Source organism: Condylura cristata, unplaced genomic scaffold (assembly GCF_000260355.1).
Source record: "Condylura cristata isolate star-nosed mole 26May11 unplaced genomic scaffold, ConCri1.0 scaffold00034, whole genome shotgun sequence".
Classification (NCBI taxonomy): domain Eukaryota; kingdom Metazoa; phylum Chordata; class Mammalia; order Eulipotyphla; family Talpidae; genus Condylura; species Condylura cristata.
The window spans coordinates 11,683,454-11,705,724 of NW_004567135.1; the positions used below are offsets into that span (position 1 = coordinate 11,683,454).

The following is a 22,271-nucleotide window of genomic DNA, read 5'->3' on the forward strand; positions in this document are numbered from 1 at the left end:
GAGCCAGGGCACCGCTCAGGAAAGGGAGGGCGGAATTCTGTGACATGGGGAAATAACCCTGTTGGCTGCACAGTTCTGCCTCCAGCGTTTCCTGTCTGATCTGTACCACGGCCTAGAACATTTTAAACAGCCCCCAGCTCACTGCACAGAATCCAAAGATGGCCTTCCCAGCCCGTAAGACACAGCCTCCTAGATGGTGCCCCAGCGTGAGGGCAGCCACCCTCAGCCCATCCGTGTCATTACTGAGCCGGCGGAAATGGCACCAGCCTGCTGGGGCTAGGGGCCCCCTTGCCAAGCTCATGATGACCCAATTCCTTAAGAGGTATCTGTGCTTCTCCCCGCTTCCTAGGATAATTATGAAGTCAATTTACGATAGTAACTGAATCAAATTCGAAGTTTACCTCAGATAATCCTAATTAAGCAACAAAACTTCCCCAGCTCCTGCAGAGCAGCAAATTCCTAACATTTTATTAGCAATTATATTTAATTTCAACTTGAGGGAAAACAGTATTTCCCATTATCCAAACTGGGTCCCCAAACCCCTGCCTAGGATTCACTGATTGGCTCTGCGTGAGCTAGTGGAATTGCCTGGGGCTAAGACTGCCTGCCTGCCCAGGCCTGGGCCCACTCCTCAGGGGACAGGCAGGGAAAAGGGCCGGCACGTGGCTTCTCCCACTAAGGACAGTGCCTCACCGGAGAGCTGAGGTCCAGGTCTCAGACTGTGCGCCCCGTTGCCAGCTCCTGATCAACGAGGGATTTCAGGGCGATGAAGCTGTCCACAGCCACTCAGCACGAGTTCAATCCCCACCAGGGAGCTGACCCACGTGGCACAGCAGACCTCTCCTGTCTTGCCCGCTGCTCCCCTCGGCAGTGCATTTCGATAGAACTACCTGTTCTGCTCCCCACTCTGTCTCTGGGGAATCACCCCCGATACTTTGGCCTGTACCCCAGTTTTGTATGCATGCATACATTCTTTTAAAAAGACATTTCATATCCCTCTGCTATACACACAAGTTGACTTGAGAGTTATATATCCACATGTAAGTATCCACACATTTCTTATATACTGACGCAAGTTTATATCTATTTGTCTAGTAAACATGCATGTGTTTGGATCTATGGATCTTTGTATATGTGATTGTGTGTGTGTGTATATACATATATATATATATATATACACACACACATATTCAGATTTTTCATATGTTAACTATAAGTTAGGAAAAAATGATACTTGAGTATTTGACTAAACAAATTTAAAGTTCTTCTGACCTAGACATTCTAAAAGTTTATACCTAGGCAATGTGTCAACTGAAAAAGAAAGAACTTGCTGGGTTTTTTTTTGTAGTGGTGACTGGCACGGGGTTTTTGGCTGCCTTTAGGGACCTACTGCTGGCTGTTATCAAGAGAAGGATGAGCTATAGATTCGCTCCAAAATGTACTGTTGCAGTGAAAAGTACAAGCAAATGCAGAAAACAGTGGGCTGGTATTTTATAAAAGAAAAGTGTATGTGTGTGTGTGTGTGTGTGTGTGTATGCACACATAGAACATTCTAGAAGAATCCAGAAGAAACCATGATGAGTGGCCCTCCCGGGTCACAGCAGGCTAAGGGAGGAAACCTCTTTCTAAGGGCATGGCCTTTTGAATGAACGATCCATGCCAGATACATTCATTAACAACATGGAGTTGTGATAAAGGACTGAGTCTGTTCATCCTTGAACCCTGCTCTCTCTCCTCCTGGCTGCCCCAGCGCAGCGTCAAACAGCCACACGTCAGCAGGGGAGGGAGGTCAGGCAGGTGGCAGATCTGTCTCTGCCTTCTGGTGCTCACTAGCTGTGTGGCCTCTGGGTCAGTCACTGTACCTCTGACCGCTTTTCCTCTACACGTATTAAATGAAGAGGTGGATTAGAGCATTGTGGTCCTATCAAGCCTCCCTGTCTGGGCTCTATTCTAGAGGGGACAAGCTAAGACTCTCCAGTCCTTTCCTGCGGACTCCCTGGACAGGACATGCTCACCTGGGCTCCAGCTGCACCAGAGAACCTGAGCTTCTGGAAAACAAGTCGAGGAGGTTCTGGAATCATTTCTCTATCTCCCCCTCCCCCACCCCGCCGCCTTCCCTCTTTTTCTTTCTATATCTTCTTTTTAATTTTACTGTTTATACTTATATCTCACCTCCCTCTTGTTCAATGCCCACCCTCCAGAGACCGTGTCTCTGGCTCGTTTAATTAAGTTAAGACTTCGGAAAGACTTGAATCCTCATGCTGTGATCTGATACTCCAGCCCCGGCTGTTTATTTCCATTTGCTGTTCTAACACTTGAGCCTTCAGATGTTTGTTGCTTTTAGAACTTGATTGAATTTTAAGAGCCTGAATCCTTAGTTCTGTTTGTGCAGTTAAATGTGTATGCCTCGTTGACCTGCTCTCAATGAGGAGGAACTGATTTAGCTCATTTGCAATGAAATACGCTGTCCCTCCCCAGGCCATCCGAGGACAGGGATGGAGGTGTGGTTTGAAGTCAGCTACTTGGGAATATCCAGAGATACCTTCCTAAGGTGAAATCCCAAATCCAAACACATCTCCCTCTCACCCTCGCCCATCAATCCTAAATAAAACAGGGCACTACAAATGAGCCAGACAGCAGGATGTCTTGCTTTAGGGAATGAAACTAAATTTGGGCAGCAGTCAGAGAATAGGCTTCCACTTCTGAACCAGGGGAGCTAGCACTAGCTAGCTAGCCAGGTATTGAGTGAGCATTAGGCATTGAGAAGTTGGTCTACTCTTAACTCTGAAAGCAGGCTTCCCGACTACCTTTGACGGGATCAGACACCCCGTTACAGTTTGGAGATGCATGAATGAATGAGAGCGTGGAGGAATGAATGCATGATGGCCAGTCTTGCTGCCTCGCTTATGCACGGGGGGAGGGCATCTGCACCAGGTGAGTCTGGCACTTAGCATCTGGGGACAGTTACTTAAAAACCCGGAGCTGCTGGCACTGAGGGGAATGGTGCTTGCCTGTGGGCTGCTGTTAAGGCCCCTTGAGAGACACCAGGCACGGGCATCCGCGAGATACATCAATGCTTATCATGGCACCTGGCACGAGTCATTGCCAGGACTTGTTTGCCAAATGAAAAAGTGTAGGGAACACAGATGAGCGTCTCACCCGAGTAAGTGAGATTTGTCTTCCTAGGCGTGGCGTGTGCTTGTCCCGTCTCCCTGCCTCGCTCCCAGCCACCTCAGTCTCCTGGTCTCTCCGCTATGACGGACACGCATGGTCTGCAGCTCACTCAGCATTTTCTATAATCCGGCCTAAGATTTGCTGCTTGAATAGCATGTCTTCCTAATCACACAGTCACTGTTCCAGAGCTGTATGTTTCCTGTCAGTCCTCGGGAATGCGCCACAGCCCTGGCCTGCCCAGGCTTAGACCCCTACAGAGAGGGACAGGAAGCAAGGAGCCCATGGCCAGGTCTAGGAGCGGGGCAGCGGCTCACAGGGGTGGGGCGGGAGAGCAGGTGCTGGGGCAGGGGTGCACGGAACCACACTCACATCTCCTTCTCCTCGTGAAGTTTGCAGGCCTCTTCCTGGAGGCCTTCTAGCTGCTGCTGGGCGGCCTGCAGTTCCTGTGAGGTCCGCTGCAGCTCCCGGGCCAGCTCCTGGTTTGTGAGTTTCAGCTTGGTGTTCTCAGCCTTGGTCTCATCCTTGTCACTGTGGAGGGCTGCGCACTGGCCTTCTAGCTGCGAAGGAACGGGGGAGGAGGACGGGGAGGACGGGTGAGCACCCACCGGCTGCAGCCTGCTGGCACTGCACCCTGGCCCCCCAAGTGGAGGCCTGCTATTCCTCCCCACCCTTGAGTCTATGAGCTTCATCCTCCTGCTTGTACCTCCCTCCTGATGACAGGGCGGCTGCAGTCCAGGAAAGGGAATTCCACCTGCATTTCTGTCTCCCACTCCAAAATAAATGATGATGGTGGTCATCTTCTCAGTGGCTTCATGGCCCTCTCATCGGTGGACATGAGAGCCAGCCGAAATCCCTCTGTGGCTTTTTTTTTAAAGATTTATTTATTTATTCATACAGAACTGGGGTACATGCCAGAGATGCGGAAGGTGAGAGGATTCACCAGAGACAGAGCGGGGAGCAGAACAGGCAGATCGATGAAGTACACTGCTGAGGGGAGCAGCGAGCAGTCAGGAGAGGTCTGCCACGCCATGTGGTCACCTCCAGGGCAGGCGGGGATCGAACTCATGCGGAAGTGGTTTTAGATTCTCAGTGCTGTGCTTTAACCCGCTGCGCCACCAGGGAGGGCCCTTCTGTGGTCTTTTAAGGCCATTTCTTTTCCTCGGCCCTTGATTCATTTGGAAACCAGCTGGGTGGTATTCCTCATAACCCACCCTTCCCAATATTGAATATGGAGAATAAAGCTATTTATTCCCGATTTCATTTCTCCATTAAATAAATGTGATTCTTTTCATCTAGAAGGGCTTTGAATGCTAGGTGGAAATCCTGGAAATTCTTAGGCACTGGCTAAAACAGGTCATACCAAACATCTACCTTGTCTTATATTCCTAAAGCAACAAAACCCCTGCATTTTTATCACTTAGCTTTTCTTGGCTGATGATTGTGCTTTGCAGAGCTTCCAAACCTCTCGCCAGAGGAAAAATCAAACCAAGCAAATATATCATAATAAATTTAGTTTAATGAATGTGGCCTGTAAGAAGAGGAAGGAGTTACAACAGGGAATTTTGTGTGATTCTCAAGAGGCTCCTGTGTAATCAAGCAAGCATGCAGTAATTAAATCGAGTGACAATCATTCATTTGAGGGGCAAATCTCATTGGTAAAAGCCAATGCATGGTAGTGACGAGGCAAAAAATGTAGGGGAGCGAGGTGGGGCTGTGGGGTGAATGGGGAGACAGCAGGTTGGTCCTGGGGTTGAAATCGTCTTGCTGCAGCAAGGAACGACACTAAAATCCATAGGTTGGGCAGCCTTGGAGTGGAGTCTCCAGCTTTAGAATGGGGTGCACTGAAGCATAGTAATGTGTTGCTTATAACAGCCCCCTCTGTTGGAACAGAAGCAGCGAGCCTGGGTCTGTGGAGAGCTGGGTCCCTTCTAGGCCCAGACAAACCAAACGCAAGGTCAAGTGGCACCTGGCCTCTCCCCGTGAGCCTCAGCTCTGCAGAAGTGGCTGCCAGCCTGAGGTTCGCATGGGCAATTGCTCTGCCTGGGCCACTGGCTGGGGTCCCCCAGCTATCGTGAGAGGACATAGCCCTGGGCCCTGCCTCCCCCAGCTCACCTCCCCCAGCTCCGCACCCTTCCTATGGGGGGTCACCAGCGAGGCTGAGGACCCTTGTCCAGGCACATGGGAGACAGAGCTGGATAAACTGACTTTTGCAGACCTCCTTCCAGCTGAGACGTCCGTGGCCACCCTGGTGGGGGACGTCATCACTGTCTGCAGCCCCGCCGCAAGCTGCATGTCCTCAACAACCCCTCTTCTCTTAGACAGGATGTAGGGACAAAGGTCGTTTCAGTGTCCTGGAGGCTCAGGGCATCATTCAGCTGCGTCTGCATTGCCTTTAGGGAGAATCCCTAAGCCGGGAGCCCTGAGCTGTGAAGGCTTGATCTTGCCATCACCTGTGACTTGTCTTGCTAAATGGTTCCTCTCAGGTTCAAAAAAAAAAAGCCTGGGCCCTCCCAGGTGATGCAGTGGGTTAAAGTGCAGCACTAAGAAGGTAAAGCCACTTCAGCATGAGTTTGATCCCCGCCTGCCCCAAAGGTGACCCACATGCCACAGCGACCTCTCCTGACCTGCCCGCTGCTCCCCTCAGCAGTGCACTTCGTAGACCTGCCTGTCCTGTTCCCCACTCTGTCTCCAGTGAATCTTCTCACTCACCACTCCTCTGGCCTGTACTCCAGTTCTATATGCATAAATAAATAATTTTTTTTTTTTTGAAAAGGCCTTAGTGAAAGCAGAAGTGGGCTGAAGCCAGAGAGGAAGGCAGAGGGGCGCGCCAGGCCCTCTGTGGCCGACACAGGCCTACCCGCTTCTGCTTCTGAGTCAGCTGCTCCAGCTCCTGCTCCTTGGCGGACAGCTTCTGCTCCAGCTCCTGGCTGCGGGCCTGGAACCGCTCCGAGTCCTGCCATGCCAGACAGAGGGACGTGAGCCCCAGTGCACCTGGGAAGAATACCATCTCCCCACCCTGAATTCGCCTGAAGGCCCCTTCAGCGCTGAGGAAGGACCAGGTGTGGCCCCTCAAGTGGAGACAGTGTGCGTTGAGGGCACACACTGGAATGGGGCTGGGCCCCAACCTCACCCCAGTCTCCTCATCTGTAAACTGGGGGTGGAAGGGCCTTGTGGGGTGGCGATTCGGATCCATGGTGGATTCAGTCATTCAATCCTACCAACTGCCCTTGTTCTGGAAATCTGGGGGCACCTCTCCCTCCACGCGGGACTCTATGTCCCCTGCAACTGAGTCTCCCAGGCTTGCTCCCTGCCTACCCTGGAACTGGGCTTCCCCAGCTCCCCACTCAGGGTTGCCGACGCCCTGACAACACAGGGGTGAAGGGCAGTGGTAGGACAGAGAGGAAAGGATGGGGTGTCAGGAAGGTCTCCCCACAGCCCGGGCTGGTGTCCGGTGGCATAAGTCCTCACCTGGGCCTGGCCCAGCTCCCTGGCTTTCTTCTTCTAGATCATTGTTTCTTTGTTCACAGAAGAGAAACAACCCCCCACCATCCAGAGCAGTCCACTTGCTGATGTACGGGGGGCACAGGCCCCAGGGAGAGAAAAAAAGCATCGTAACCTGCGTGTAAGTCGCTGCAGCCTCCTGGGTCTCCCGCTCTGTCCCTGGTGGTGGGTGGGGTGGCACCGGGCAGCCTCAGTGCAAGGAGGCCGGGGTCAGAGAGCTCTGGCCCCCTCCCACAAGGGCTCAGGGCCTCGCCTGGACTTATGGCCTGCAGACATCACCTGGCGCGCTGTTTGGGTCTGGAAGAGTCTGCGATGACTCTTGTCCCAACCACATTCGATGGCAGCAGCAGGATGCCTGGTTGTTCCTGCTCCTGACATTCTTACCAGGGAACTTGCCTCCCTGGCTTGGCCACTGGGGAGGGGAGCAGCCGCAGAACGTCGGAGCTGACGTGAGCACCAGCCTGCCCTTCGCACAGAGCACTGAGGGGCCGCTGGGCCCGAGCCAGTGCAGACACATGACTTGGCATTTCCCTCCTGGTCAAACCAACGGCTAAATGTAGAGCCAGGCCTCCAGCCCTGGCCAGAGGGGCCGGCCTTTCACAGGCTGCCACAGACTAAGGCCACGATCCTGAGCCATGGCCAGGCAGAAGCCCGCTCCTCCCAAGGCTGGCCAGCGTGACCAGACACAGCTGTCATCCCCGTTGATACAAGAGCCACACATTTAAGCAGAGAGGCTGAAGCATTTTATACTGAGAAGGGAGAAGCAGGTGGAGGGGTAGGCCAGGCCAGCTTACTCCACGCTAATTATCCTTGGCGTTTTCCCTCTGATCGCCCCCGGCCCAACCCCATGCCATGGTCTCCCTTTTGCTTCCGGGATCTGCCTCCTTCCCTTGCTAGGACTTCTGCTCTCGAGTCATGGTCTTGGCAGTAGCAGCAAAAGTTCCGAGAATGCTCCTGCTCAATGCAGTGCCATTTGGCATGAAGAGAGCTTGGGGAAAAGGCCACCGTTTTCAGAAAGCAGGAGTGAGGTCTGCTAAGTGGGGAGCGATGAGCCCCGGGCACTGTGGAGGTCAGCCAGGTCAAGGGCAGGGACAGCCAGAATGCTTCACAGCTCCAAAAAAGAACTGGGGAGGTCTAACACTGACGAGTCTCCAGAGGCCGGAGCTGGAAGATATGACAGGCTTTTTCTGGGAAGCATTTAGACTCCCTCTCAGTCTGAACGACATCTGGGGTAATAAATGAAGTCATGGTGTGGCTAATCCAAAACAGCATAACATTAAAAATTGGTTCAAAGCAACATGCCTGTGGAGAGGGAAGGGTGTAGAGACAGCCGCCGCTCAGGGCGTGCTGCGGGCGGGCGGGAAGTGGTCTCAGTGTTTGAACCCTCTGTGGAGGCGACTCAACCTTCTTTTGGGAGGAGGTAGTCAGAGCAGCTGGTATGTCAACCTGGCCCTCAAAAGCACACCCGGATTGGACTCTTACTTTCAGGAGAAACTGCTCCTTCTCACTCTTGATCTGTTGCTCCATCTCTTCATAGAGACGCTGGATATCTTCATCATAAGTGGCGATTTTCCTGGGAAGAGGAAAGATTGATGAGGTCTATCCCGAGATGCTTTCCCCCACAGTGACGAAATGCTGGAGCTCAGGCACCAGAACCCCATCTGAAGCCGTGGGTGGTGGGGTGTCCGCAGGGGTCAGTTCAAGCAAAGGCACAGGATGGGTGCCCCGGGGTTAACTGGCCACTTAGACGCAGCGGCACCAACTCTGGCTGCTGAGGCCTTTCCGCTGTCTCCCGGCGTCACACCCAGAGGGTCTTGTGTCCCTAGGCAGAGCTGTTTTGCCTCCATCTCTTTCTACTCTGCTTGGCTCTAACCCTGTTCTCCTGGCCTGTTGTGCTCACCATCCTTATTGCCCGACGATCCTTAGGCACCAGGCAACATCAAGTTACACGTTGTGGACTTCTTTTCTGCTTAGTTTCTTGTTTCTCGCCTCCCCACTCCGTGCTTTCTCTCTACCTGGCCACCTGGCTACTGTCTACTGCTGCACTTGAGTCTCCTAAAGCTGTTTGTATGACACATTTTCTCATTAGATCTCAAAAGATTCCATAGTGATTAACCACCAACACCCTCCCTCACCCCAGCAAAGGAAGGGGTCACTCCTTTCAAGTTCCTTAACATCTTCTCAGACACTGGGCTGACTCTGGCAGACAGTGTGAGAGGGGTCCGGTTGCTTAAAGGCTGGAGATGCCAGTGGGATGGCCTCATCCCCGCCCTCAGCATCCTCCCCTGCTCTAACGACAGAAAGCAGGCACCTGTCGATCTGCTCCCACTTCGACATGTGACAGGGACAGCGTTTGTAGGTCACCCCTGGGGAGGTTCTCCCCTCTTTCCCAAGAATAGCTCCTCCCTGGGATGCTCCTCCAGGTTCAAACATGAAGGATCAGGTATTAGCATTTGAACTGAGCCTGGAATTTATCACCCCGAAACATTAACGTGGCCAGGGAGTTGCATCTTTATATCTTTTCTCTGCGTGTCACTTCCTGTCTGCTTTCTCCCCTGTTAAGGGAACTTCTGACTCCAGGGAAGAAGCTGAAGTCGTGAGTCTCAAGCCTGGTTTGAGCATCGAACACATATACATTTTGGCTCTTATCATTGTAAACCAAAAGCTGGAAGCCCCTTTGCCTTTGAGACAAATAAGGAGATTTTAACAACTGAGCAAACAGCGCTGGTTGTCAGTTCTGAAATGTACTGCGGAGATGTCTGAAAACATCACCAAAGATGGGAATGTTATTATGCTCCTGAGCCTTCTACCATCTTAACCTCTACCTCCCTGTGTTTCTAATTCCCTTGAGAGCCCAAGCCAGTGCCAGCCTTCCCTGCTGCTGAGGCGGCATTGCCTTCCTCACCAGCTACCTCCTGGGCACCATCACCAAGACTTGTGCCATGTACAGTGACTATGAGCCATTAGGTCGGTTGCTGTACAGACCACGGAAACAACAAAACTGAGCAGACGAAAGACTGGGGTGAGTCCCCTGGTTAGGGTCAAACCTGTCAGAGCACCAGCCTCTGAGTTCTCTTCCTTGACTGTGCCCCCAGGCCCAGACACTTGCTTGGACCATCTCCAGGGTGTGCAGGGCATAAGGCCATAGCTCCCCAGACTTCCACTATTGGCTCTGTGTTCTCCGATCAGCTCCGCATCCTGGTTTGTTAACCATCACTTTGCAAACAGCAAAGCCTTCTTGGAAAATGACAGATGTCTTGGGTTGTTGCTTTCATTCTTAGCTAACCCATAACAATTACAAGAAAACCTTGGAGGGAAATAACAAGCAAAGGCACATGCCGCTGGGTAGAGACCCCTCAGGGACAGAAAGGCATACAGCTTGAAGGAAATTTCAGAAAGAAAGATGGGCTCCTCTTAGCCCCTGGAATTATCTTCCTGTGCACAGAGATTCAGATGCTAGATGGCAAATGATGGCACAGAAAACTCGAGACTGCTATTCCAGCTATATAAATACTGGAGAACTAATAAAGTGAGATGAGAGAAACTTAACTGTTGATTTGGCTCTGGTAAAAGCAGAGCTAATTACAGTCATTCATATACACTGTTTACCATTTCTGCCTAATAACCATGCAGAGCATCCACTCCATACTATCATTAAATGTGTTGTATTAACTTTCTTCTAAGTTCCATTTGATTAAATTAATAAACTTATGTTTTTCCAGCTCACGTGTCAGTGTGCTAGTTCTGGAGTCAGTAATTTTGCAAACGGGGACAAAACAAATGCAGGCGAGACAGATGAGGCCCCTGGGCTTTCTCCTCCCTACTCTCGCTCATCAACACTGGATCCACTGCAGAGAAGCCCTGGGGTTCTGGGGTGCATGGGTGATCCTGGTTCCAGGGTGGAGCCTCTCAGGCACAGAACCAAACCTTTGGGGATGCTTCTGAATAAAGCTGGCTTCCTGCCAGACTACCCAGAGGAGGGACGCTTTTGAGGAGGAGCCCAGGCAGGGGCTGGGGTGGGGGGCAGGGGGGTGGCTGAGGGCTCATGACTAACGCGGTGAGGACACACAAACCCCAGGAATGGGAGCGTATTCAGACCGTATCAACCACTAGAGCAGCTCAGAGGTCAGAAAACCAGGCTTCCAGGGCATTTCCTCCGCTTGACCTGGGACACGCCCTCTCTCCTCAGAATCCAGGCCAGAAGCCAGCACCTTCCTCATGCTCCACCAGCGTTGTCACGTTGAACAAACAAGAGAGCCCCCGGGGAAAGTGTCTGAGGTGTAAAGCCCTAAATTAAAGTGAAGGGTAATTATTATACGGCTGTAGAGGGCCAAGGGCAGGAGTCTCCGTTTCAGGGATAAAGGGTGCCTGGGTTCCGAAAGGGCCAGAGGCAATCAGGAAGAGGGAGAACAGAGAGCTCAGTTGCTAAACCCCCTGTGGGCAGCTTCATCCACCCAAGACCCGCGGTGCCAGGAGCTGCAGCGCCAGTGCCTACCTCCGCGGGGCGCTCTGCAGGGGCCCTGGGAGCAAGACGGCAAAAAGGCCCTGAAAGGACACGCCTGTGGCGCGTGTCGCTCCGCCGGAGCGTGAAGGGCACCCGGTCACGTCTGCTCCCATATACATCTTTGGAGTCTCGATTTCTAAAAGCACTTAGAGCCCCTATGTACACAAACACAGGCTGCGCAGCCTCTGCTGAGAGGTGCTCCCCATCTCCTCTGGCCCCCCGAAACCCCTACTCTGGACTCCTCGGTCGGACACAGTATGTCTTTGCTGGCACATTTCAGTTTCATCTCAACAACTGTTTCATTTGGGTTTATGCTGTCTCACGGGATTAATGCTGCAAACCTGTAAGAAATGAATTTAAGGCTCTGGACACCAAACTCAGGAGCCCACGGACCCTATTTGGGAATGGCAGAGTCCAAGGGAATTGAAGAATTCCAGGGCTGGAAGGTGTATCTGATCCTGCCACCTATGTTTCCCAGTGTCAAAATCCTGTCAAAATCCACACTATCCCTATGAAGTATTAATCCAAATCAGGTTAGAATACGGAATGTTCTGGATCGCTAAGCAGCTCTTTCAACTTTGGAATATTCTGGCTCATAGAGAAACATCTTCCCATGAGTTTCCCCTCCTCTGCATAAACATTCATCACCTGGGGGAGGGATAAAAACAAGAGAGGGGAGAGAGCACAAGGGAAGATAGTGGAGGACTGTGGTGATTGTCACACCTGAGGGAGAGGAATCATATACTGCACAAAAATTAACAACAGTGTAAGAAAAAGTACATTCAGAAATATCATATATTCGAAAACATCATTAAGACTCCAAGGAGTTTGTTGTCCACTTCTCCAGCCAGGTGTCACATGGGTGTGTGTGTGTGTGTGTGTGTGTGTGTAAATTCCTTCACTATTCCCTGTATTCCTTTCTGAATGGACTTTGATTAAGTGATGGATCACCAAACTGAATGCCCAGGGTATGAAATCTGATGAGTTAGGCTGCTTATCTATTCATGCAGCCTAAGATCATATTAACTTTTCTTGACAGTCACATCATCACTGATGTTGGTGAATGCTGGACCTGTATGTCAACTCAACTTTCTAACTCATCTGTCATGTGACTGTCTTCTCATTTAATGATGGTGCTCCTGAATCATGTATCTTCTCCCTTCTTCTGTCATTGGCTTTTTGGACACAAGAGTAAGATCTCAAATGTAACTGTTAGATTCTGTGGTCACTAGACCCAGGTCATTGTTTCAGCCTGTCACTATTTTAATGGATCCCAACTGATCACTGGTGTACTTATGACCTTCCAAACTTTTGTTGACACCTCAAAATTTTAATCATAATGTAAGCTAGATGTTGGTTTGGATTAATTAGTTTATCTGAGGATTATTTAAGGGGGTGTTTTTTAAAATACATACAAACTATTGGTTTCTAGTTTACTGTATTATATACTAAAGTATTTACTGTCTTGGAATCTATTAATCTTTCCTTCATAGCCAAAACATTATCAATGTTTGCATAACTCCTATAAGAAGAATGTGCATTCCATTGTAGTTTACACAATTCAGCATCATCTCTTAAGTTTGCTGGCAGATGGGGTCAAATACTTCTTTGCATTTATGGTACTTTTTTAAAAAAAGATTTATTTATTTATAAATACAGAACTGGGGTATAGGCCAGAGGTGCAGGGGTGGTAGAAGGATTCCCCAGAGACAGAGCAGGGAGCAGAACAGGCCGACTGATGAAGTACACTGCTGAGGGGAGCAGCGGGCGGGTCAGGAGAGGTCTGCCGCGCCATGTGGGTCACCTCTGGGGCGGGAATCGAACTCATGCTGAAGTGGCTTTAGCTTCTCAGTGCTGTGTTTTAACCCGCTGCACCACCAGGGAAGGCCCTCATTTAGGGTACTTTTAACTTAATGTGTCAAATCTAAGATAAATTTGTTAAAGCTTATAAAAGTACTCTAAAGTCTTATCTTTATCAAAATTTTTCTTGTTTTTCTCAAACCCTGCCTTTTGTTTTGATGACATGTTGTTTAATGCATAAAGTTTCACATCTGTTGCATCTACTTTGTGGATAAATCCTTTTTTTTTTTTAATTATTATTACTGCAAAGTAGCCTCCCTTACCCCCCTCTATTCGAACCATTGGTAACACTGTTGAACCAGTCAAGGACAATGATCTTTAATAGAGCTAAGTTATAATAACATAAGGGCATAAGTATTCAACTGGCCTTCTGTTAGCCATCCTCAAATATTCACCTCCCAGGACAGGATTTATCTGAGTATTTCATTCTCTGCCTAATTATTTGAGGTACAGGAGAGAGAGGAGACAGAAAAGAGGTAGATGAAAGAGATGGGAGGAAAGAAACAAGTTCTTAGGATACAGCGGAACGCATATATAAAGGAGTCAGTCAGAGTAAGCACTGGTAATAAATAATATGCATCCTTTCCTTCCTCTGGAAGAAATGAGATGGCCAGAGAGTTCCTCTCATATATCCCAGGGTCATTTATATCATAACCCTCGTGCTGACAGCAGTGTTTGACTCAGAGTTCAGTTCACAGAGTTAGAAGACCTTGGTTCAAGTCCCGATTCTGACATTTATAAGCTTTCTGGCTTTGGACAAGTCTCATTGATCAGTGAGCCTAAGGTTTTCTGTATTAGAAAAATCAGATGGAGATAACTACTTTAGAAAGAAGTTGTGAGGATAAAATCAGAAAATGCATGTGAAAGTATAGTACAATAGGTAGCAGATAGCTTGCATTTAATCAATTCTAACTAAATGAGTTCTCTGATTCTCCAGGGGTCTACCGACCCCATTTGGAGAGTTTCTACTCCTCCTTCAGGTTTCAGCTAAGGGGCAAGTAGAAACTGAAGGGGAATGAGGTAGCAGCTCAGCAAATGTTGTATGCAGGGATGCAGAGATGAGGAAGCACTAGGGAATAGAGACACGGAAAGACATGCCCGGGGTAGCTTAGTAGAGAATACTAAACATGGAAAGAGAGAGCCATAACATTACCACCAACATTAAAAATCATTGGTTAAGCCCTTCAGAATGGAAAACTATGGCTAAAGTAACTTGAGATGTAAGGAATGGTCTTTGCACCATGTTAGCATTTAAGATTAGGCACCAATTCTGGCACTCAAGTGGCATGGAGGAAAGTGTCAGGCAGAAGGCTGGCAGCATGAAGTAAGACCCCTCTAGTGCTTTCCTGGGGCCTGGTGGCCAGTAACTCTGGGGGTACAGTCCCCTTCTTCAGTGGTGAGGATACTGTAGAGTCCTTGGGAGGAAAACCATGGAAGACTGAGTCCAGAAAAGGAACCCAGCAAGTGAAGGGTAGAGCCAGCAAATGCCTCCTGAGGATACTGTAAGAGCAGGGGTGAATGAGTCCTGTTGAAAGACAGGATGAAAAGTGCAGGTCCATCTTAGAGGACAGAATGTCACCTGGTGTGTGTGGCTGTGGCAGCTCAGTGTGCTGCCTGCATGTGGCCTTGGCTATCCGGAGATCTGAGAATTGAATAGGTGGGGAGGAGGAGGGTGAGGAAATAGTAATTCTAATGTAAATACAAGGCTTAGGTTCTGAGAGGCCTTTACAGATAATCTGCAGGGAGCTGGAAGGTGAGATGTAGTTAGCAATAACTTACTCTGCCAGCCTCCCACAGGGACTGTGAAAATTAATTAACCTTCACAAAGTGTTTTGCACACTGAGAATTAAGGTACTACACTAGAGTAAAACTTTAATACTCCATTCCACTGGGCTTCTAGCTAATGACACACAAGCCAAGACCTTACTGCTGTAAAGTATTGTTTGGTCTAAATATTTTTTCCTTTTCTCTCTGTCCTTTGCCTCCTTTTAGGAACAAAATCTATTTGGATTTCAAAGGGGCTCAGAAAGTCATCTGGTCAACCCTCTAGCATTGTGTTAAAATAATTCCAGGAAAAAAAGGAGCTTCTTCCTTTCTTAAATGAAGGTGCAGTCTTGACCCTGGACAGAACAAATGGTATTTCTTTACACTTCAGATAAATTACAGGAGCTAGAACTCAGGTAATACTTCAGAATAGGCCAGTGACTTTGGGGAGTGGTCATTGTGATTCCAAGTGTTTCTGCCTGGGCAGGGAACTCTGATACTCATGTCTAGTTGAGAAGCTTGGTGAAAGGCTAAGTCACAAAGAGAAAACCCTCCCTGGGGAAGACAGAGAGCTTATGAAGTGCTCTCCACCTCTTTGTTTTGCACATGAAGAAAATGAGAGGTCAAGGCAGTGAAGTGACCATGTGTGGCCCCCCAGATTCTCAGATTCAGTACAGAGGGGAGCCCACACCTCAATTCTCAGCCCATGTTCCACCCACAACACTGCACTGCCCAAGAACCCTGAGGTTTAAAGCAGAAAACCCCACAGGTTTGTATTCAGGATTGGTAACGATTCAGATCCATCTCCAGTCTGCTGGTTCTGGGGGAAACACGATCGGAACAAGAAACAGGGTTGCACTGACTGCACCACCTGGCTGGAGAGGGCCAAGGTCAGGGGCCTAACTCCCTTTTCACATCTCTCCACACGCATGGCCAGACCCTGGACACTAAAAGTCTCAGCCAGTCAGTTATTTGCCAGGAAAGAAAATGGAAGCAATTTCAGCTTCCCCTGGCTTTGTGGCTGGGAGAAGGTGCAGAGGAATTCAGACTCAGCACCGCCCCCTGCCGCCTTTTCCAAGCAACTGCAGTCTCCCAACAGCAAGGAGATGCCTTGACTAGAAAATCCTGATGAGGGTTTTCTTATTGCCCTGATATCAGGGCAGTTTTGCTAACTGCCTGCTGATCTCGATCACTGTCTCTTTTATCATCGCAGTCTCTCTCGGGTCTGCTCACACACCGTTAAAAGAGCTGAATTAAAGGAAAACCTAAGAGTTTGTAGAAAATTTCTGCAAAGGCTATGAAATCACCAATTGGATTTTCAAGATGGATGGGTCCCCCCTAATTAGATTCTGCAGCCTTGGATAAACCAACCAGCTTCATTCCATCCTATAAAGTGAGCCATTTTTCACTGGTCAGGTTTACAAATTGTGCCTACTGTGACCTCAGAGCAGACTGTCCTCACCTTTCACTATGCTCTCAGGGCAATGTAACAGCATGTTTCTACCCAGGTAATAACACCCCATTAGAAGACATGTGTTGGGTTAAGACACATCCCCTGATCTTACCTTCACCCCCCAAAGTAGGACTGCAATTACAGACTGGAAAGGCACCCTGAGGTGTCCCTTTTGCAAAATGAGACATCCTGGAAGAAAACCCCAGACAGCATTTCCAAAGTGTGGTCCGTGGCTGCCTGCATCTGCACCCCCAGGCCTGCTAAGAGGTACATTCTCGGGTCTCGTCCCTGAGACATTCAGATTTAGATTCTCCAGGTGGGTGGGAAGGTTGGTGGGTTGGTGGGGGGACCTAGGAATCTCCCTAGGTCATGATGATGTTCTGGTAATTCTGAAGTAAGCTGGCATCTGAGAACCACGCAGCTTAGTTCTTTCATGGGCTCTTCGAAAGAGCCACCTGCTATATGTACTGTATTTACCTTATATGACATATATCTGACATAAAAACATATATCCCATATCACTTTATATGACACTTTAGTTGCTCCCATCTGAAGGGAATGCCAAGGAAGTGGGGACGCCTCTCCCCCAGAGACTCCCATGTTGCTGCAGCTCTGCATCCCAGAGCTCTGATTCCTGGGCTCAGGAATCTGGGTGGCAGAGATGGGGCTTGTGTGTCAGGCAAGGGCACATTCCTTCCCTGCCTGGACACCACCCCAGAGCACAGGGAAATGACCCTCGACAGAAAGCGTTTGGATAGTGGCTGGGCAGGGATGGTCATTTAAGATGCCCCAAGCTCCAAGAAATTGCTGGAGGCCTGACTCAGTTAGACAAGGAAAGGTGGCAAGGTGAGGCGTGGATCCTGACAGCAGTGTGGCTGAGCTCTGGGGCCGACTGTGGGTCACTAGTCACACTGCTCTGTGACCTCAGAGCAGACTGTCCTGGCAGGACAGGAGCCTGGGCGGTCCCAGGTCTCAGAGCTGCAGAGAGGGTCCACCAGGAATGGGCAGAGCTCATTGCTCTAGAAGTCATTTTTCTTCAAAGAGCTCAAAGTGGCCCTGCTCACCCTCTCTCTACCCTGGGTTAGATTCTGGAAAGAGCCCAGATGGGTCCACTTATCTAGCAGGTTTCAGCTGAGGACAATTTATAAACGCAGCTCGAGTCTCCATCCCAGAGAGTGGCATGGGTCCCCTCGGGGTGGGACCCTGGCCTCCCCCAGTGATTCTGGCAAAAGGATTCTGCCTCCAGGGGCTTTGTGTTGCTTCTGGAGAGCTCAAGGTTCCCCCCCCCCCCAGAAAAAGTAACTCTGTGTGTGTGTGTGTGTGTGTGTTTGGTGGGGGGTGGTTTCCATGGCAAAGCGACCCCTGGGTCTGGTGGCCCAAGCTCTTCCTGAGTCTAAACTACATGCCTCATGCTAAAATGTAAAGTTTTCTGAGCTTCCAAGGATGGATGCTGGGGAGAGCTATTTGGGGGGCAACCTGGTCCCCACTTCCTTGGAGAGGAATGGCGGCCCGAGATGCAGGGAGTGGACCTCACCCTGGAAATTCAATGGAGACTGGGTCTCCCGTGTTCGACCTGGGTCTCCTCCCCTCCCCCTGCAGGCTGTGGCTACCACCACTGGACACACGACAAACACTGAGCCCCGGTTCCAGCTCACACCTCAGGCTCCCTCACCCTCTGCTTACGGGACAAGGCGTGGGGAGAGTGAATGTCCCAGATTTGCCTCCTGCTCCTAGTCCCATTGAGAGCAAAGAAAAGAAACCTGTGGCAGGGAGATCAGGATTGCTGACAGCATTTCGCAAGTCCACCAAGAGGCCCCTCACTCACTCTCATTTCACCCTCCTCCCTCCCAGAGCCTGGAGGTGAGTGCAAGGGGAAGCCAGTGGGACCTTGCTCATCCAGCAAACCTGTAACCCTGGGGGGCACTACCCGACTTGGGGAGCTGGGACAGGACATTCCCTCCTGCCTGACCAGGCGAGGTCAGCCTGACCTTTCATGATCCTTCTCCCTGGGCCCGCCCTGTGGGAGAAAGAATCGAGTGTGTGGTTACAGGAGGAGGCAGCAGAGGCCCGAGCTGCCAGTGGTGCTGCTGGCCAGTGTTTCAACAAGGGAACTTTCTGGAAGGTTTTGTGGGGGTGTTTTATGGGTACAAGCTCCGCCTCATCAGTGTGATCATGAACCCCTCACAGCGGGTGCTTGGTGTTCTGTTAGCTTAGCCGAGAGCCTGGTGAATGCTCTTCAAATATGCTCCCCGGGACCATGGCCGCTGCCATGTGCCAGCCTTGGGCGGGACACATGGTCGCAAACTGAGCTGTCATTGCCTTCTCCTGGGACAGAGGCTGGGTCTCCAGGTGGAGCTAAGTGTTTGCTTGGCCCTGAGAAGCAGCTTACGGGGGAGCCTGGGGAAGGGGTGGGTCTCAGGAGCCCCCACACGACACCACATCCTCTCCCTCCAAGCCAGCAAACCACCTCCTAGAAGACACCCCAGAATCACCTGACCCCACCGGGTCATCTGTGTGGAGTCTCATGAAAACAGTACACCCCTGTGGGGTTTCCACCTTCTCCCTTGACTCCTGACAGGCGAGGGCTCTTCCCGGCCACCTCTCTGGCCACGCATCCCTCAGAAACAGATGTGACCAAGGATTTTATTCTTTGATAAAAGAGAATAAAAGAAACCCTAATAGAAAACACCACAGCTGTTCTCAGGGAACAGGGGACGACCCCTTTCCACGAATCTTTTCTCACTTCTACATGCAGTGTGGAAGTGAAGTATCCCTTCCAGTGTGTCAGTCATGAAAGCTTTGGAAGCGGTACATGCCGGGTCTGTGTAAGCCAGGTCTGAGCATCAGACCTTGGTGACATCCACAAGGCCTAACCCCTCCAGTTGGCTTGGAGCCGTCACAGGCTCTAGGACAGACAGGAGCAATTGCTCTGGGTCTGTTTTTCACATGTGTGTACAGGGAGCACGAGAGACAGGGTACCCACTTTTTCAGGGCGCACTCCAGTTCGTTCTTTTCCTCATGAGCTTCTTGGAGCTGGGTGAAGATTCTGGTCAGGAAATCCTCAAAGTTGGACAGCAAGTGAGGCTCATCCTTCTTCAGCTGCAGCCAGAGTTGCTTGACGTCACTTTCACTGCAAGAGAAAGAGGGATATTGACGTGGAAACGGGGTCTCTGGGGAGTGCAGAGGTACCCAGATGTGAAATTGAGGGCGCCCCTGTAATAATGAAGAGGAGAGCAAACATTTATTGAGCACTTGCTTTTTGCTAGATGCACCAAATCTGTTTGCTTGCTCTCTCCTCAAGGTGACCTAGGAGGCAGGGTCTTTGACCAATTACAGATGAGAAACAGATGGGGAAGGGGAAGTAAGCTGTCATGCCAGCCAAATGGCAAATGATGGAGCCGGGAGTCAGACTCACAATTGTCTGTCCCCTGTGTTAGCCGCTGTCACCGCCACATTGGACCGTTCGGCAATCCTGTCTTTCTCAGCTGGCTCTGAGCTTGCACAGCCATGCGGCGGGTCTGGCTCAGGATGTTGGGGAGAAGTCGGGAGGATGCGAGCTCGGTGCGTTTGAGGACAAAGGAGAGGTTGGTCGCCCCAGGAAGGAGGCTGCTCACAGCTGAGAGGTAAGGACTTGCCATCTGATGGATGGCAGAAGGCAATTGTCACTGCGGGGGACAGAGGAGGGTATGCAGCCCCCGCTGGGGCTCAGTGGCACTGGAGTGACTGACAGGCTAATGGAAAGGAAGGAACAGGTTCAGAAGATAAAAAGAGGCAGGTGGAGAGACAAAGACTCAGGGATATGCCCAGACCCCCCACCTGCCCTCAACAGGACACTGGGCGTGTGTGTGGCACAGCCATGGAAATGCACAGGGGTGCTGGCCAGCCAGGGGAGCGGCAGGGAGACCCACGCCAAGGACTCTGCTCTTCTTTTCCAGGAAAACTCAGCAATTACCGTCCACGAGCAAACTGAGCCACAAAGCAATCTGATTTGTACCCCATTAAATGCTATAACTCTAACACTTGAGGGTAGCCATGACCAGGAACCCTCAGGATAAAGAAAAATGTGTTTGAGTTGTATAACAAGCACCGTGTTTGAGACACCTGCTTCAGACGGGATGCTTGATAGTCCCATGTTAACATTATGCCTGGGACATTGCTCTCTGCACCCAGTGGAGACCCACTGAGAAATGAACCTACCTCTGGTCTAATTATCCCTCCATCCCTCTTTTTTTCCTCCCTCATCTCATCCAAAAATCTATCAACTCATCTAGACCATCCACCCATCCACTCATCTACTCACCCACTCATGTGCTTGCCCTTCCATCCACCCATCCATCCATCCATCCATCCATCCATCCATCCATCCATCCATGCCATCTGTCCATCCGTTCATCCATTCATCCACACATTCATCTAATCATCTACCCAACAAATACATACCACCTGTTGAAAACCAGCACTGAAGTGGATAGTGTGAGGGAATACGAGGAAACAAGAGAAGGGAGAAGAAGGAGCTCCCTGTTTCCCGAGTTCTCCCACATAGAACATGCTGTGGCTGTCTGCTGCATAAAATGGAGATGGAGCAAAGAATACAGAGAATAAAGGGCCTCAGAGAGAGGGTGGCTTCCCACCAGCATGGCAGGCTAGTCCCTCATGAATACAAATGCATAGCCAGTCAAGCGCCCTGCCAGCCTGGTCTGCCTGCTTGCACCTGCCAGGCTCCTCTTGGCACCTGGAGAGTAGCCAGTGGGCCAGAGCCCCGGGGAGACTTGCACACCCACCTCCCCCAGCCCTCGCTCTCTGACCCACTTAGTCATGGCCACATCTCCGCACCCAGATTTCCGGAGTAGGGACAAGTCCTCCCACCATGCATGGAAATAAGCACAGGCCCAGAGCTGCCCAATCACTCGATCACTCAGACCACCTGGCAAAGCTGAGAGCCAGATGTCAGTGCTGGACTTCTGGACCCCATGGATGCTGCCCCTGCTGGAAGGATACAGGAGATTCTAGGGACCAGGGGGTTCTGGGAGGTCAATCAAGCCACATCCTACTTCTGGAACAATCCACAAGCCACTCTGGTAGGTGAGTCTTAAAAACCTCAGAATACTTCACAGCCTCCCGTGTCCTTGTCTGGGGTCTCAGTCTGGGCCACGCCCCTCACAGTGCACCCTCAGCCCACTTTCTTCTGTTAACTTCCCCGGGGCCAGAAGTCGCTGTTCACCATCTTCCACAGCTCAGGGATCAGTCTTAGTCTCCCCTCCCCCTCTCCCTCCCCCAGAGTCATCCTCACCCCTCCTGAGACGAACACCAAACCCAAGACCTAGAGGCCCCCAAATGGAAGGGGAAAGAGCAGGGAGTGTGAGGAGTGGGGAGACCCGAAGGTGCTGCACGTGTTTTGAGGCCACCGTCTGTTTTCCACCAGCTCCAACATCGTTTTTCTTCTACTTTACTAGTTTGTTTTACTTTAACATTTCAGTTCATTTTAAATGTCAGATCTCATATCCACACATCTCTTTATTCCCAAGCACGTTTTTCCAAAAAAGAGAGAGCAGTGGGGTTTTACGCTTTGTTTGCCACGTGCGGCTGTGGAGAACTGTCAGCTGAGTTACTGAGCATCCAAATGGCAGTCTGGAAGAAGCTTCCTGAACAGCCTCGGTCTGGCTCAGGGACACAGCGCATGCCTTCACGGGGAACGCGGTGCTGAAGACGGTGGGGGCGGGGGCACCCTGTGGTAGCGGGTGGCAGGGGTGCTTGGCGGCAGAGAGACCCAGGGGTGGCTCCAAGGAGGAGCCAGTGGAAAGACTGGCAAGCAGGTGGGGGTGGGAAGCCCCAGACACAGCTCTTGGGGTTCGGCCCTGACCCTGCAGGGACCGGGAGGAAGATTATTACGTTTCTCAGGAAAAAGGGTTGGAAAGGCCCTCCCTGGTGGCGCAGCGGGTTAAAGCACAGCACAGAGAAGCTAAAGCCACTTCAGCATGAGTTCGATCCCCGCCTGCCCCGGAGGTGACCACATGG

At 50.8% G+C, this 22,271-nt stretch overlaps 1 protein-coding gene across 1 annotated transcript in view; it reads right to left on the reverse strand.

The window, feature by feature from the left end:
- CRACR2A (calcium release activated channel regulator 2A) overlaps positions 1–22,271 on the reverse strand; it is a 52,578-nt gene that overhangs the window by 24,694 nt on the left and 5,613 nt on the right. Inside the window, exons 4-7 of the mRNA XM_004692854.2 lie at positions 19,240–19,386; positions 8,158–8,248; positions 6,032–6,127; positions 3,544–3,731 (exon numbers count right to left, since the gene is read on the reverse strand). Of these exons, the coding sequence (XP_004692911.1) occupies positions 3,544–3,731; positions 6,032–6,127; positions 8,158–8,248; positions 19,240–19,386 (522 nt within the window). The remainder of the gene's footprint in view (positions 1–3,543; positions 3,732–6,031; positions 6,128–8,157; positions 8,249–19,239; positions 19,387–22,271) is intronic.